General features: G+C 44.8%; 1 protein-coding gene across 1 annotated transcript in view; it reads left to right on the forward strand.

Annotated features, from left to right (window-relative positions):
- Positions 1-11,080, forward strand: part of STK4 (serine/threonine kinase 4) — a 120,043-nt gene extending 108,963 nt beyond the window's left edge. The window contains exon 11 of the mRNA XM_049779254.1: positions 8,473-11,080. Within this exon, the coding sequence (XP_049635211.1) occupies positions 8,473-8,631 (159 nt within the window). The 3' untranslated portion in view covers positions 8,632-11,080. The remainder of the gene's footprint in view (positions 1-8,472) is intronic.
- Positions 11,081-12,886: the final 1,806 nt, after the last annotated feature.

Here is a 12,886-nt window from a genome sequence, read left to right on the forward strand (position 1 = left end):
ATGTAATTTGACATGACCATAATTTGGATCAGAGGAAACTGCTCATTAAAATTGTCACAAGTTTCTTTTAAGGAGCAGGAGCTTCAGAAATAGACTGATCTGTCACTTACTTAAACCACACAGGGTGTGATTTGATTGTTGGCTCCCTTTTCTGCCCCACTGTCTCTTTGCTCATTTGCTGAGAGATGACCACATCACCTGAGAAGCTTATTTTATCAGAGCATCCTCTCCCCTGACGAGAATCTACTCGTAGAGAATGAAATTCTAATGGTGTGTCTTTCCTCATCCCACAATAAAACATCATTAGTGACAGGCAGCCACTTGATACAACTGTCTGGAAGGAATGGGGTGTCTGGGGTCTCTGAGTAACTCTGAAAACAGAATTGGAATGCTCAAGGAGTGTCTGTGTTGAAATTTGTCCTTATAAAAGCTGGCAAGTTTCTTTGACGGCTTTTCTGGGTCATCTCATGACATCATGTGCACAGAAACCTTCTGAAGTGAGAATTTCTCAAGCAGAGGAGGAGGATTTTGAAATAGGTCTCAGCCCTTGGGTGTGAAACATACTCACTGTACACCTCTGTTGCCTAGGCCGCATGAATCTCTAATGTATTTAGCTTGGCTGCCAATTTAAGAAGGATTGATTGTGAGTGTGATTCCTACAAGTTAATCTTGTGACACAACATCAGCCGGATCTTCTCAGTCTCCAAACCAGTTGTGTAACTGATGTTGACAGGGTGTAATTTAGAATTTCTAGGATGCTAAGGTCATTTGAGAAAGCAGTTCCTATCAGCCTTCTGCATTTGTGTCGGTACTAGGAATCAGAATTCTTTGCAACAGTCTGCCCCAGAAAGCAAGCCAGATACATCTGATTATGCATAGATTTCACTGGAGATACCTTTCTCTGTGTGTGGTCTGTGCCCTGCGCCCCCTTGTGATCGCAGCAAACTCAGTTCTTATTGCAGCCACAGTTACTATCTATGATGCTCACATATTCTGTTTTCAAAAAAAAAAAAAAAAGATTTCATTCGTCACTCTTACTCTTTTTTTTTTTTTTAATAAAAAGCATTGTGATTTACAAAGTTATTCACTGTTGTTTTAGATATACAATGTTTCAGCACCAATCCCACCACCGGTGTCAGCCTTCTTCCACCAATGTTCCTAGATATCATCGCATCTATGTTCTATGTCCCTATGTCCCTGAAGCCTGCCATTGTAACAGGCAGCTTCTTATATTTGGTTGTTAAAGTTTGGGTCTTATGACTTTAGTGTTGTTGACTCTGTGGTCTTGATATTTAGCTCTGTCCTTTCTTAGTACCATCAATACACCTAAATCCTCTTGGCTCCTCTTCCCCATTATTTCATATCTGTCTTTCTCAGTTACTCTAGTTCTAGTTCTTTCCTTCTCCTCACTATTGCTCTTCACTATACTCTAACACTCCAGCACATACTGATTTTTTTTTTTTTTTTGGTTTGTTTTGGGGCCAAACTAGGCAGTGTTCAGGGGTTACTCCTTGCTCTGCATTCTAAAATCACTCCTGGCTGGCTCAGGGGACCATAAAGGATACCGGGATCAAACCCGATTGGCCACATGTAAGGCAACATTGTGCTAACACTCCAGTCCCACACACTGCCTATGCACACAGTGGCTGGAGTGTTCCGGGCTTGAGGGACCTGCTGGCAGAGAGCTGGCTGACTGGCTATTTCATTAGCCTTACCAACCTTGAACTAAGCCACTGGATCTTAGCAGTAGTTCTTTGCATTCAGTGCTGTGTGAATACCCCTGGCATTCATTCCTGACTGAAGGCAGCAAAGCAAGCATCATTCTCATTTACAGATGAGGAACCTGAATCCCATAGAGACCGAGAAATTTGCTTGAAGTCATGCATCTCCTGAGTGTGGTCTTTGGGAGTGTGAGATCCAAGTATATGTGGTGTGAGGCACTTTCATTATTCCCCCAGTCTTTCCCCTTTTTCTGGGATACAGGATGAGAGAGCATTGGGTCTGGCTGAAACCAGATGGTGAAATTGTGACATTATCTACTGTAGGGCAGGGACCTCATCTTTGAAGAAAAACTTGTCTGCAGGGAGTTGTGTGGTCTAGGACTTAGCCTTCTAGGACTCAGCCTTCTTGAGAAAGGGCAGAGGCAGTGAGGGCAAGAGGATACAAACTGGGGCTGGAGAGATAGCATGGAGGTAAAGCGTTTGCCTTTCATGCAAGAGGTCATCGGTTCAAATCCCAGCGTCCCATATGGTCCCCTGTGCCTGCCAGGAGCAATTTCTGAGCATGGAGCCAGGAGTAACCCCTGAGCACTGCCGGGTGTGACCCAAAAACCACAAAAAAAAAAAAAAAAAAAAAAAAAAAAAAAAAGAGGATACAAACTGTGAAATGAGTCAGGAGTGAGCTATATCCATGTGGCATCAGAGCTGTCCATGCAACTCCAGGCCCAGCCTTTGCTATTTCTCAATACTGATTAGCACTCAAATGAGCTGGGACTTCTAATAGTTGTGATTAGGAGGCTTATTTCAGTTTGTTCTTCCTTTTGTGACTTCCCCAGGAAGAATGCCTAAAGCCCTCATGCTGATCTGTTTTCTTCAGCTTCACCATACCTTCAGAAACAAGCCCCTGGCCTCTCCTTCACTTGACTTGTTCTGAAAGAGCACTTCTCCACCCTTGGATTGTTTCATTGATCCCCCAATTGTTTGAATGCCCAAGAATGAAGTTATGTTCAGCATCTCTAATAGAGAGGGCAGTCGTGGGCTTTCTTTTCTTTTCTCTCTTTCTCTTCTTCCTTCCCCTCCCCTCCCTCCCTCCTTCCCTCCCTCCCTCCCTCCCCCCTCCCTCCCTCCCTCCTCCCTCCCTCCCTCCCTGCCTGCCTGCCTGCCTGCCTGCCTGCCTGCCTGCCTTCCCTTCCTTCCTTCCTTCCTTCCTTCCTCCTTCCTTCCTCCTTCCTTCCTTCCTTCCTTCCCTTCCTTCCTTCCTTCCTTTCCTTCCTTCCTACCACACTTGGTGACACTCAGGGGTTATTCCTGGCAATGCGCTCAAAAATCGCTTCTGGCTTGGAGGATCACATGGGATGGCAGGGATCAAACCTAGGTCTGTTCTGGGCAGCTGCATGCAAAGCAAACATCCTACCGGTGTGCTATCACTCCGGCCTCCTTTTTCCTTTTTTTTTGGGGGGGGGGCACACCTGGTGGCATTCAGGGATCACTTCTGGCTTTGCACTTAGAAATTACTCCTGGCAGGCTTGAGGGACCCATATGGGATGCCTGGATTAAACCTGCTGTGCTATTGCTCTGGCCCCCAGTTGTGGGCTTTCTTATCTGTCCATACAGCCCTGAAGTGATGTGAGAGAGCATGGAAATGCAGGGGCTTGTATATGAGGTACCTTCTGGAGAACAGAAGCCCCTTCTTTCTCATGGCTGAGTCCCCTGCCCCTTACTTGGTGTCCTTGGTGACCAGCGTCACTATGCTCCCTGGATTCTGGCTTCCATTCACCTAAGAGGGATATTTACTCATTGCTTCAAAAGCACTGAGCCTCTGTGAAGGAAGTGCGGTAGAAGAAGAGGGTTGGGCTGAAGGAGGGCTGGGGGTCCTGAGTTTTGTTTTAGACCCGTCATAGAGCAAAACATTCAAGGCCTGACATGTGCAGTCAGTGTTGGTCTGATGTGGGATCCTGAAAGCTGATTTGGATTTGAGAATCTAAATGTGAGGATCACAGTAGAGAGGCTGCTTAAACCCAAAAGGGGAGATGCTAAAACATATTTCCTTGAGATTGAAAACCGTTCTAGCTGCCACCTCACTAGTCTCAGCCTGCTCCTGCAGGAGCCGCTGTGGAAATCTATAGAACCACAGGATTTCACATGAGGAGCCTTTGAAATCGATTTCTACCACCAAGGACCAGGAAGGTGAAATGCTATGCGTGATGCCTTGAACCCAGCCTTGGAGCTTGTGTCCGTCCCCCACCCCACCCTATAGAAAAATCCATACTCGGTGGTGTGACTGACTCATTAGCAGTGGCCAGCTATGTTCTGATAGGTGAGATGTAACTTATATCCTCATGGTGTCTGGGAAGTAAATTAAGTCTGAAGGTGGTGGAGATAAAAGGCAAGGCTGCTTGAGGTTGCCTCCAGATTTAGAATTAAGGGCAAAGAAGCCTGATGGAAATCAGTGGGAGAGACAGATATTCCACCAGAGGTGCAGCAATCTCTCTGTGAGAACTTTGCTCATAGGAAAATAAGCGGGAAGCACCATGCTTATCAGATAAGGTGTTTGAGAAGCATCTTTAGTCTGTCTCTCTTCCTGATTAAGTCTGATTAGGTAAGATTTAATTATAGTAAATCCTCATTAACATGGTTATTTGGTTCTTTGGAACTGCTCCTTTAAGCAATAAGCAAAAATGAGAGATAATGAAACCAATTTCGCCATAGGAAAATTGATATATTAACAAGTTAAATTCATACAGTGCGTTTTTAGGCACAGAAAATATCCCCACTCATGGGACCAGAATGACAGTACAGCATGTAGGGTGTTTGTCTTGCATGCAGCTAACCTGGGTTTGATCCCCAGTATTCCATATTGTTTTCTGGCAGGAGTGATTTTTGAGCTCAGAACCAGGAGAAAATTCTGAGCACTGCCAGGTGTGGCCCATAAACAACAAAATAATATCCCACCCATCTAAAGATAGACTGAAATCACTTTTCATATCAAACAATACTTTTTTTTTTTTTTTTTTTTTTTGGTTTTTGGGCCACACCCAGTAACGCTCAGGGGTTACTCCTGGCTATGTGCTCAGAAGTTGCTCCTGGCTTGGGGGACCATATGGGACACCTGGGGATCGAACCGCGGTCCGTCAAGGTTAGCGCAGGCAAGGCAGGCACCTTACCTTTAGCGCCACCGCCCGGCCCCATCAAACAATAATTTACCTCATTTATTCACTCATTTTTAAATCTACATATTCCAAGATTATGGTAGGCTAGAGCCAGTCCTGACAACCCAGATGAGGTGCTTCGGACTACAGATAGACAAATGACCCCACCCCTATCCCACTGGTCTCGGTCTCAGGAACCTGTTCTTTAACTTTTGATTCTAAGGCGGTTCTCACTGAGAAGTGGTGACCTTTGAGATCCCCTCTCATACAAATGGGGAAGCTGAAGCCTTCAGGAGAGGCTTACCAAAAATATCAGGACAAGTGGGAAAGCCAGTTCAATTCCACTAATTTCCCTTCTTCATCTGCCTCTGACTCTCCATCCTTAGAAATACAAAAAATCAAGTGTCCCTTCCCAAGTCTACTTCCTTCACTATGCATTTTTTGAGCCACACCTGGCAACACTAAGGGGTTACTCCTGGCTCTGTACTCAGAAATCGCTCCTTGCAGGCTCCAGGGATCATATGGGATGCTGGGAATCAAACCCAGGTCCATCCTGAGTTGGCCATGTGCAAGGCAAATGTCCTACTGCTGTGCTACATTTCTGGCCAACACTGCTTTTTTTCCTGCATCCATACTTCCTTTTAATGTAAGAGCAATTTTCTGTTTTATTGTATTGTGGTTTGTCCATCTGGTATCACTAAAATGTAAACTTTATAAGAATATGTTTTTTGGAGGGGAACTCCCAAAGAACTCATGAGTCCATGTGATGGTGGGAATCAGTCAAATTCCAGCTTCATGCACAGCATATGCCCAGCCCTTTCAATTATCTCTCTACCCTTGGACAGTTTTTAATGTCATTTTCACTTAAGTTTTCTGTTTCTTGAGCAATGCCTGGCAAGTTTGTGATTAGTTCGTGATGAGTCTTTGACAGTGGATGGATGGACAGTCTTGTTGAGAAATAAATCAGCTAACTGGAGCTGTGGAAAAGTGTCAGCCTTTAACATTGTTAGCTCAAAATAGAGAATATTTTTTTACTTATAGAATATTTTTTTACTTATTTAATCATGTTTTAGAAAGATTATGGGAATAATTTGCTTATAAGAGATTATTTGTGGATTTTTCAACAACATTTGTAATAATATTTAGAGTAATAGTAATAGCAGTTAATTGTGGCAACACTGAGAATTCCCTCTTACAGATTCCTTGGTATCTGTCAGTCCCTACCAGATGAATTTTTGCTCTAAGACACCACACCCAGCCACACCTTTGGCCCTCATCCTTTTTCAGGGCTGGAGAAGCTCAGTGTTGCCTGCTGACTGAACAAGGGAACTAAGGCTCAGAAAAGTGAATCTTAGTTCAAGCCAGTTCAAGCCAGTGGAGGTCTAGGATCTTTGAGCCTCAGTATTAACCTTATAGCTACCCAGATCTTTCAGTGTTAAGTCTAAGGCATTTTCCATTTGGAGAAGGAGAAAAAGTTTGTTTACATTGGGGCTACACCTGGTGGTTCTTAGGGATAACTTCTGGTGGTGATCAGAAGACCATAGAGGGTGCCAAGAATTGAATTTAGGTTGGTTGGCTATAAGCAAAGCAAGTGCCCTACCCATTGGCCTATTTCTCTGACCCTAAGAGCTAAGAAAGTTAAGGATGAAGCAGGTATCACTCTTTGGCACCTCCATGGGCCAAGAACACCAGCCTAGAGGATAGAAAACCAAAGGCAGAGAAGAAAGGTATTTTCAGCCTTACTTACTCTCACTGTGCTCCCCACACAACTGGGTCTTTACAAATTACAATGAACCTTTTGCTTCTAAGGCTCCCTCCGACTTCAAATTCCTGTGGTGACAGGTCTGTAAGCCCTTTTTCCAGAGGTACTATAGCACCTTATATTTGCTCACTTCCAACCCTGTAAAGGAAGGGGGCACAGAAAGGGGCTCTTGCACTCACCTCCCTCTGCTACTTTCCTGACTTTCTGCGGAGGCCTCCAGAAGGTGGGGGGGTGGGGGGAGTGTGTGTTTCTGTGCATCCCCCAGAAGAGCTGAGTTCCACCTGATCTGGTAAAAATTTCTGCCCTTCCATCCCTGCTGCCAGGACTGAACCAGTGTAACACATTCTCCACTTGTCCCTACTCACAGGCCCAGGTTCCTGGACTCTGGGAAGGAACATGGACTCTGCCATGTAGGCACACACCACACACACCATGACCCATGCCAAGGCTGTACTACAGCCATGATCCCACTTAATTCTTTAATTTTGTTGGTTTGTCTTGTTTTGGGGACACACTTAGTTGTGCTCAGGGCTTACCCCTGGCTCTATACTTGGGAAGCACTCCTGTCAGTAGCTCAGGGGACCATGTGGAATGTGATTGAACCCAGGTGTGAAATGTGCAAAGCAAGTGCCCTACCTACTATACTATTGCTTCTGTCCTCCAATTCTTTCCTTTTTACCATCAGTAGCACCTTGCAGTGTTGGGCAAAGGCTAAGCTGGAACTCAAATTTGCTCTCATGGGTCAGTTTTTTTTTGTTTTTTTTTTTTGGTTTTTGGGCCACACCCAGCGCTGCTCAGGGGTTACTCCTGGCTGTCTGCTCAGAAATAGCTCCTGGCAGGCACGGGGGACCATATGGGACACCGGGATTCGAACCAACCATCTTTGGTCCTGGATCGGCTGCTTGCAAGGCAAACGCCGCTGTGCTATCTCTCCGGGCCCATGGGTCAGTTTTTAGCTAGTGATTGATGCTGACTAAGGGCATAACTGTGGAGTGACACTGCCTTGGTTTGCATCTTGTTTCTGCTGCTCAGTGGTCCCAGGCAAGATTCTTAGCTGCCCTTTTTTGCCTTGTTGATCAGTAAATTGGGAATAATCCTAATACACCAAATGACAGACATATGGTGAGGACAAAGTGAGCAAAATGGTAAGGCTTTTTATGTTGTCTTGAAAATACTATGTTAGTGCTGACCAATAATAATTTATTAACATATGTATTATTAATATATAGCTGAAATCCTGCTTGTCTCCTGGATGGTGGGAATTTAATCTCAGGAGTTTGGATTTTCTTCATTCTCTACCCTCAACCCCCCACCCCAGGTTGTTTTCTGTTACTAGAAGAAATGTCCCTAATAAATCATTTACTAAGTGCTCTTAAGTGTCACAGCGCAAGACCTTGGGGTGAGGGAGTCAGCACCTGGGGGTGATGTTCGGAAGAGAGCTATAGTCACTGATGCCAGCTCGTGATTAGTACCAAAACTCTGAGGTCATTGTGGTTCTGTCTACATAAAGTATTGTTCCTTTGACTTTAATTTATTAACAATGAGCCTGTTATTAATTAAAAAGCTGGAGTGCTCACTTTGACAAACGCATATACTAAAATTGGAATTATATTAATTAAAAAGCTAGAGAAATGAAACTGTTATTCAGTAAGCTTTCATTGAGACCCAGAAAATCAAATAGCTTAACACTGACAGCTCCTGCAGGTTCCCACAAAAAGCCTGGTGGTTGTGTCATTCAGATGCGTAGTGAGTTGGCATTCCCACCTATACCCATCCCTGCCACTTCCCCTCTCTCCACTGTACTGCTGCCCTGTTATGACCACACTTTGCATTTCCCTCCCAGCTCAAGAGTTGGACCGTGGAGGATCTGCAGAAGCGGCTGCTGGCCCTGGACCCCATGATGGAGCAGGAGATCGAAGAGATCCGACAGAAGTACCAATCTAAGCGGCAGCCAATCCTGGATGCCATTGAGGCAAAGAAGCGGAGGCAGCAGAACTTCTGAGCAGTGCTGGCCCCGTGCAGGGGGGCTTGTGTCCACAGCTGACCTCCTGGGTGCCCCCAGGCCACTGGAGCTTGTCAGCAGCGCTGGCTGGTGTCTCTGCACCTCTGCGAGCTCAGGAATATTCACAGTCACCAGGCCATCTTCGTGCGTGTGTCAGAACCGTCAGCTCATTTCAAATGGTTTTCTCAGTGCTTTCAACTCAGAATTTAAACCCCAGGCATAGAGTCCAGCAGGACAACAGGAAACATCATGCATTGTCTTTCTTTGTTCTCTCAGTGGCTTTCATTGGTTTTTTCAGGAAGACTTTTAAGAAACATATGAATATGCACATAGAGATATATATAAATTATGACCAGATTCCCCCACTTTGTGTGGAGGCATCTCTGTACAGGTACAGTTTTCAACCATTCGCCTCTTCTGGAAGATGACGGTACTGTGGAGTACGAGGGCGGAGGACCCCAGAGATTGGGTGACCTCCACTTCCCTCCCAGAGCCTGCATTGCTCTTTGCAGGGCTGGGTTGACACATTCGGTTCAGGCCAGTTCTTAACACCCAGCGTCTGCCTTGAGAGGGTCAATCCTGGTCCTGGAGCCACAGACAGTGTCCCAGGGGAAGCCTGGAGTAGTTGTCGTTTACTTTTTCTACCCAAATCAGCCTTTGCTATTTCAGTGTCTTCCATCCATCTCCCAACTGCCTCAAGTCGCAGCTCTGATACTGCCCAGTGCCTTAGGGGAGGAGACATGAACCATTGAGGGGCCAAGCCCAGCAGGAACTCTGAGCAAACAGAGGAGCTTGTTCAGGCCACAAAAGTGGAAGAGTTTCTGCAGCTGTCATTGTTGGGGAGGTCACCCCCATGACATTATGCTCCATTTTCCCTAAAGACAGCTGTGGAGGGCATTGCTTTTATGACCCATGTTCAAGTAGGTGATCTCTCTTTCCTTTCACTGTTCAGGGGTCTGTGAAGGATGTACAGTACTAAGATTCGTTTTCCAGGAGACTCAGCCCAGCTATGTGGTCTGACAGAGCCAGAGAGACAGTGGGCACCTTTGTCTGAGGAGCTTCAGGAGGGAGAGGGCATGGCCAGAATGATAGAATAAGGGGAAAGGGGAGTCAGGAATAGACCTGAGGCTCCTGGCTCCTGGTTCACTGAACTATGCAACCCCTTCTCTGATGGAAGAAAGGGAGATCAGTTTTGGTTAAGGATTCTAGGAAATGGGTACTCACCAGGTGAATGGCTAGGAAGAGATTCCCACGGGGAGACACAAGCTTTCTTTGGACTCTCCTTGAGCTCTGTGCTAGCTGCCCAAGAACAGACAAGAAGCCTGTAGCCAGATTCAGGGCTTCCAGCAGGCTTGCAGGGGACAGCACTGATCCCATGGTTTGAGGCTACATGCCATCTGCCACACTACTGGGCAATGCCAGCTTTTCTGTGACCTCTCAGGTAGGGATGCTAATTTTATTTCACCTTAAGGCACTGTGACTTGACTCCCTGATTGCTCTCATTTCTCGCACGTGAGAACAGTGAGACCCCCTCCTTGGCACTCAGATTCTCCTTTACTCTGGAAGTGAATTTTTCAAATACAAGGGACAGTTTGGTCTGTAAGACTTAAAACAAAATAGAAGCTAAAGTAGCATTAGAAATTTCACTATAGGAAAGGCAGCCAGTATGCTGCCTGGCGCTGAGCTAGTAGACTTGATATTGCTGAGTTTGTGAGTTGGATACTTTTTCTCCCATCTCAGAGAAGAAGCAGGCTCTGGGAAAGCAGCTAGGCAGCCTAGCTAATGAGTGGCAGAATGAGACTTCTCAGCATCATGCAGTGGGCCCATATGAACAGGGACAAGGAAAGCTGTGGGCCTTTTTCAAAAAGAAGTCCACCGCCATCTCTTGCAGAGACTAAATTAGCTGACATTTTTTCCATTGGGAAATCGCTGAATAGGCAAATCCAACAGCCAAGTGAGTTTGAAAGATCAAAGCCGTGAGCATGCATCATCCCCCCCACCCCCACAATCTGCTGTGATGGTGAACTGACCAGTTTGGTGGCCTTTGGAAAAAAATATACACAGGGAATGCCCATCCTTTCAGGCAATCTTTCAGACAACATCCAAGTGAAAGAAGGTTCTGTTGTCTCCCATGAATATTCATGGCTCTTGGTCTGGAGTTGATTTTGTTTCCAGCCAGTGCCCATCCAACATACTAGTCCCACTGCGGACAAAGCCCTGGCTCTCCCTAGACACTTTCGGGCTAAACCTCAGTTTATTTTGGGTTAGATCAGTTTCCTGACAAGCCACACAGGCCTTCCAGCAACAGAACACCAAAGTGATGTGTCCTTGTCGTTTTTCTCCTCAAATATGAAATTAGCTCACTCTCCTGGAGCCTTGAGTCAGTCATTGCTTGAGCCTTTATGACTCAATCTTCCACAGAACTCTTAGAGAGCTCACTTGTTCTCTCCTGAGAGATGAGTCACATCTAATCAACTTTTTTTGAAAAACCTCAAATTCCCTAGGATATGCTCATTTTCCTAGTCATTCTTCATCAGTAACTTTTTTCTTTGGTTTTGGGGCCACATACAGAAACACTTGGTTTACTCCTGGCTCTGCACTCAGAAATCACTCCTGCCTGGCAGGCTTGGGTGACCTATGGGATGTTGGGGATCGAACCCAGGTTGGCTATGTGCAAGGCAAGTGCCCTACCTGCTGTGTTATCACTCTGCCCCCCCCCCAGTCCCTTATCACTAATTTTAAAGCAAACTTCTGTTTTTCTTTTTTGCCTTTGTCTCGTCTCTCAATTATGTGAGTGGGTGAGTGCTTAGCTTGCTGACCTGGTTCTTTACCTTGTTAGATGGAGACATAGGCAGCTGGAAGGAACCAGAACTCTGAAGCAAATTAAGAACTATAAGCATGGGGCTAGGGAGGTAGTGCAGAGGGTTGGAGTGCATGCTTTTAATGCAGGGGCCTTGATTCTATTCCTTGATTACCATATACCCTTTCTCTTCCTCCCACATTGTGAACTGATAATTTATGGGTTATTGCTGGGGAGCCACCATCACCCCCCCCCCTTATAAAAAGAATAATGCCTCAACTCTGCAGCTGTAGATTCTAGATGCAAGGTAGACCTACGAGATGCAAGAAACTATATAAAAATTGTTTTTAAGAAATCAGACTTTTATTAAAGTTATGGAAGATTCACTTGTGACTCAAGTCAAATGTTGAGAATAACAGGTCAGAAAAATTTGATCCCAAGAACAAGCTTACAGGGGAAGAGACCAGAAATAGATCCAGAAAAAGAGACTCCCATCCCATATAAAAGATGAATAGATGATAACACACATGGCAAGATTCGCATAGACAGACAAACTCTACACAATTCAAAACCAAATCACTTTCCCCAATGTCAGAAACGAGAAAGATGGTATCATTATAGACCTCCAGATAACTAAAAGGCTTGTAACAGTCTCTGAACAACTTGATACTCAAACAGCTTAAACAAATTTCTTCCAAATACAAAGGATCCAGCTCACTGAATAAAAGTAACCTGAATAGCCCTAGCCCTGTTTAAAGTTCAGTAACTCTGGGCAATAGAATGATTAGTATCTTCATGTTACAGATAAGGATAAGTCTTAGAGAGAAAATCTGATGCTCAGTACCAAGTAACTTGAACATGCCAAGTTGGATCCACACCCAGGTCTTCCGATTCTTAATCCAGTGCCCTTTATAGCTTACCACATTGCCTCCAATGATGCAGCTCTTTATTTTTTGTAAAGCTGTCCCTGCCTAATTCACACCCTATTTCATAGACCGTTTGTTTGTCTTTTCATCAGGACTATATTTATTATCCTTGGGATTTATGTTCTTATTTGAGTTTGGAGGTAAAAATTTTTTTCTTCCACCAGCATGCATTTAGGCCAACTTGAAAAAGAAAAAAAAAGAAGCTTCTATGCTGTTTCAGATGTACACTTAAAGATGTGAAGTTTGTAGCTTTAACTTTTTGTAACAGAATGAGTAACACTGGCTGAAATGCTGACTAGAAATGCTATTTTGTAAGGTTTGGATGTAAATAATCAATTGAGGTCAGCAATTTGTATATGTATGAGAAATGGCTTCCTCCATTGCCTTTTCCCCTACATTTGAACAGATCATGTGTGTTTTTATGTTCAAAATGCCTTTTCCCCTCATTCTTCCTAGATTTTGTCACTTTGTCTTAAATAAACTGTCCTTTAGACCATGGACTGTCCTCTTTCTAACAATGAGATCATCC

This window comes from Suncus etruscus, chromosome 9, assembly GCF_024139225.1.
Source record: "Suncus etruscus isolate mSunEtr1 chromosome 9, mSunEtr1.pri.cur, whole genome shotgun sequence".
In the NCBI taxonomy this organism is placed as follows: Eukaryota; Metazoa; Chordata; class Mammalia; order Eulipotyphla; family Soricidae; genus Suncus; species Suncus etruscus.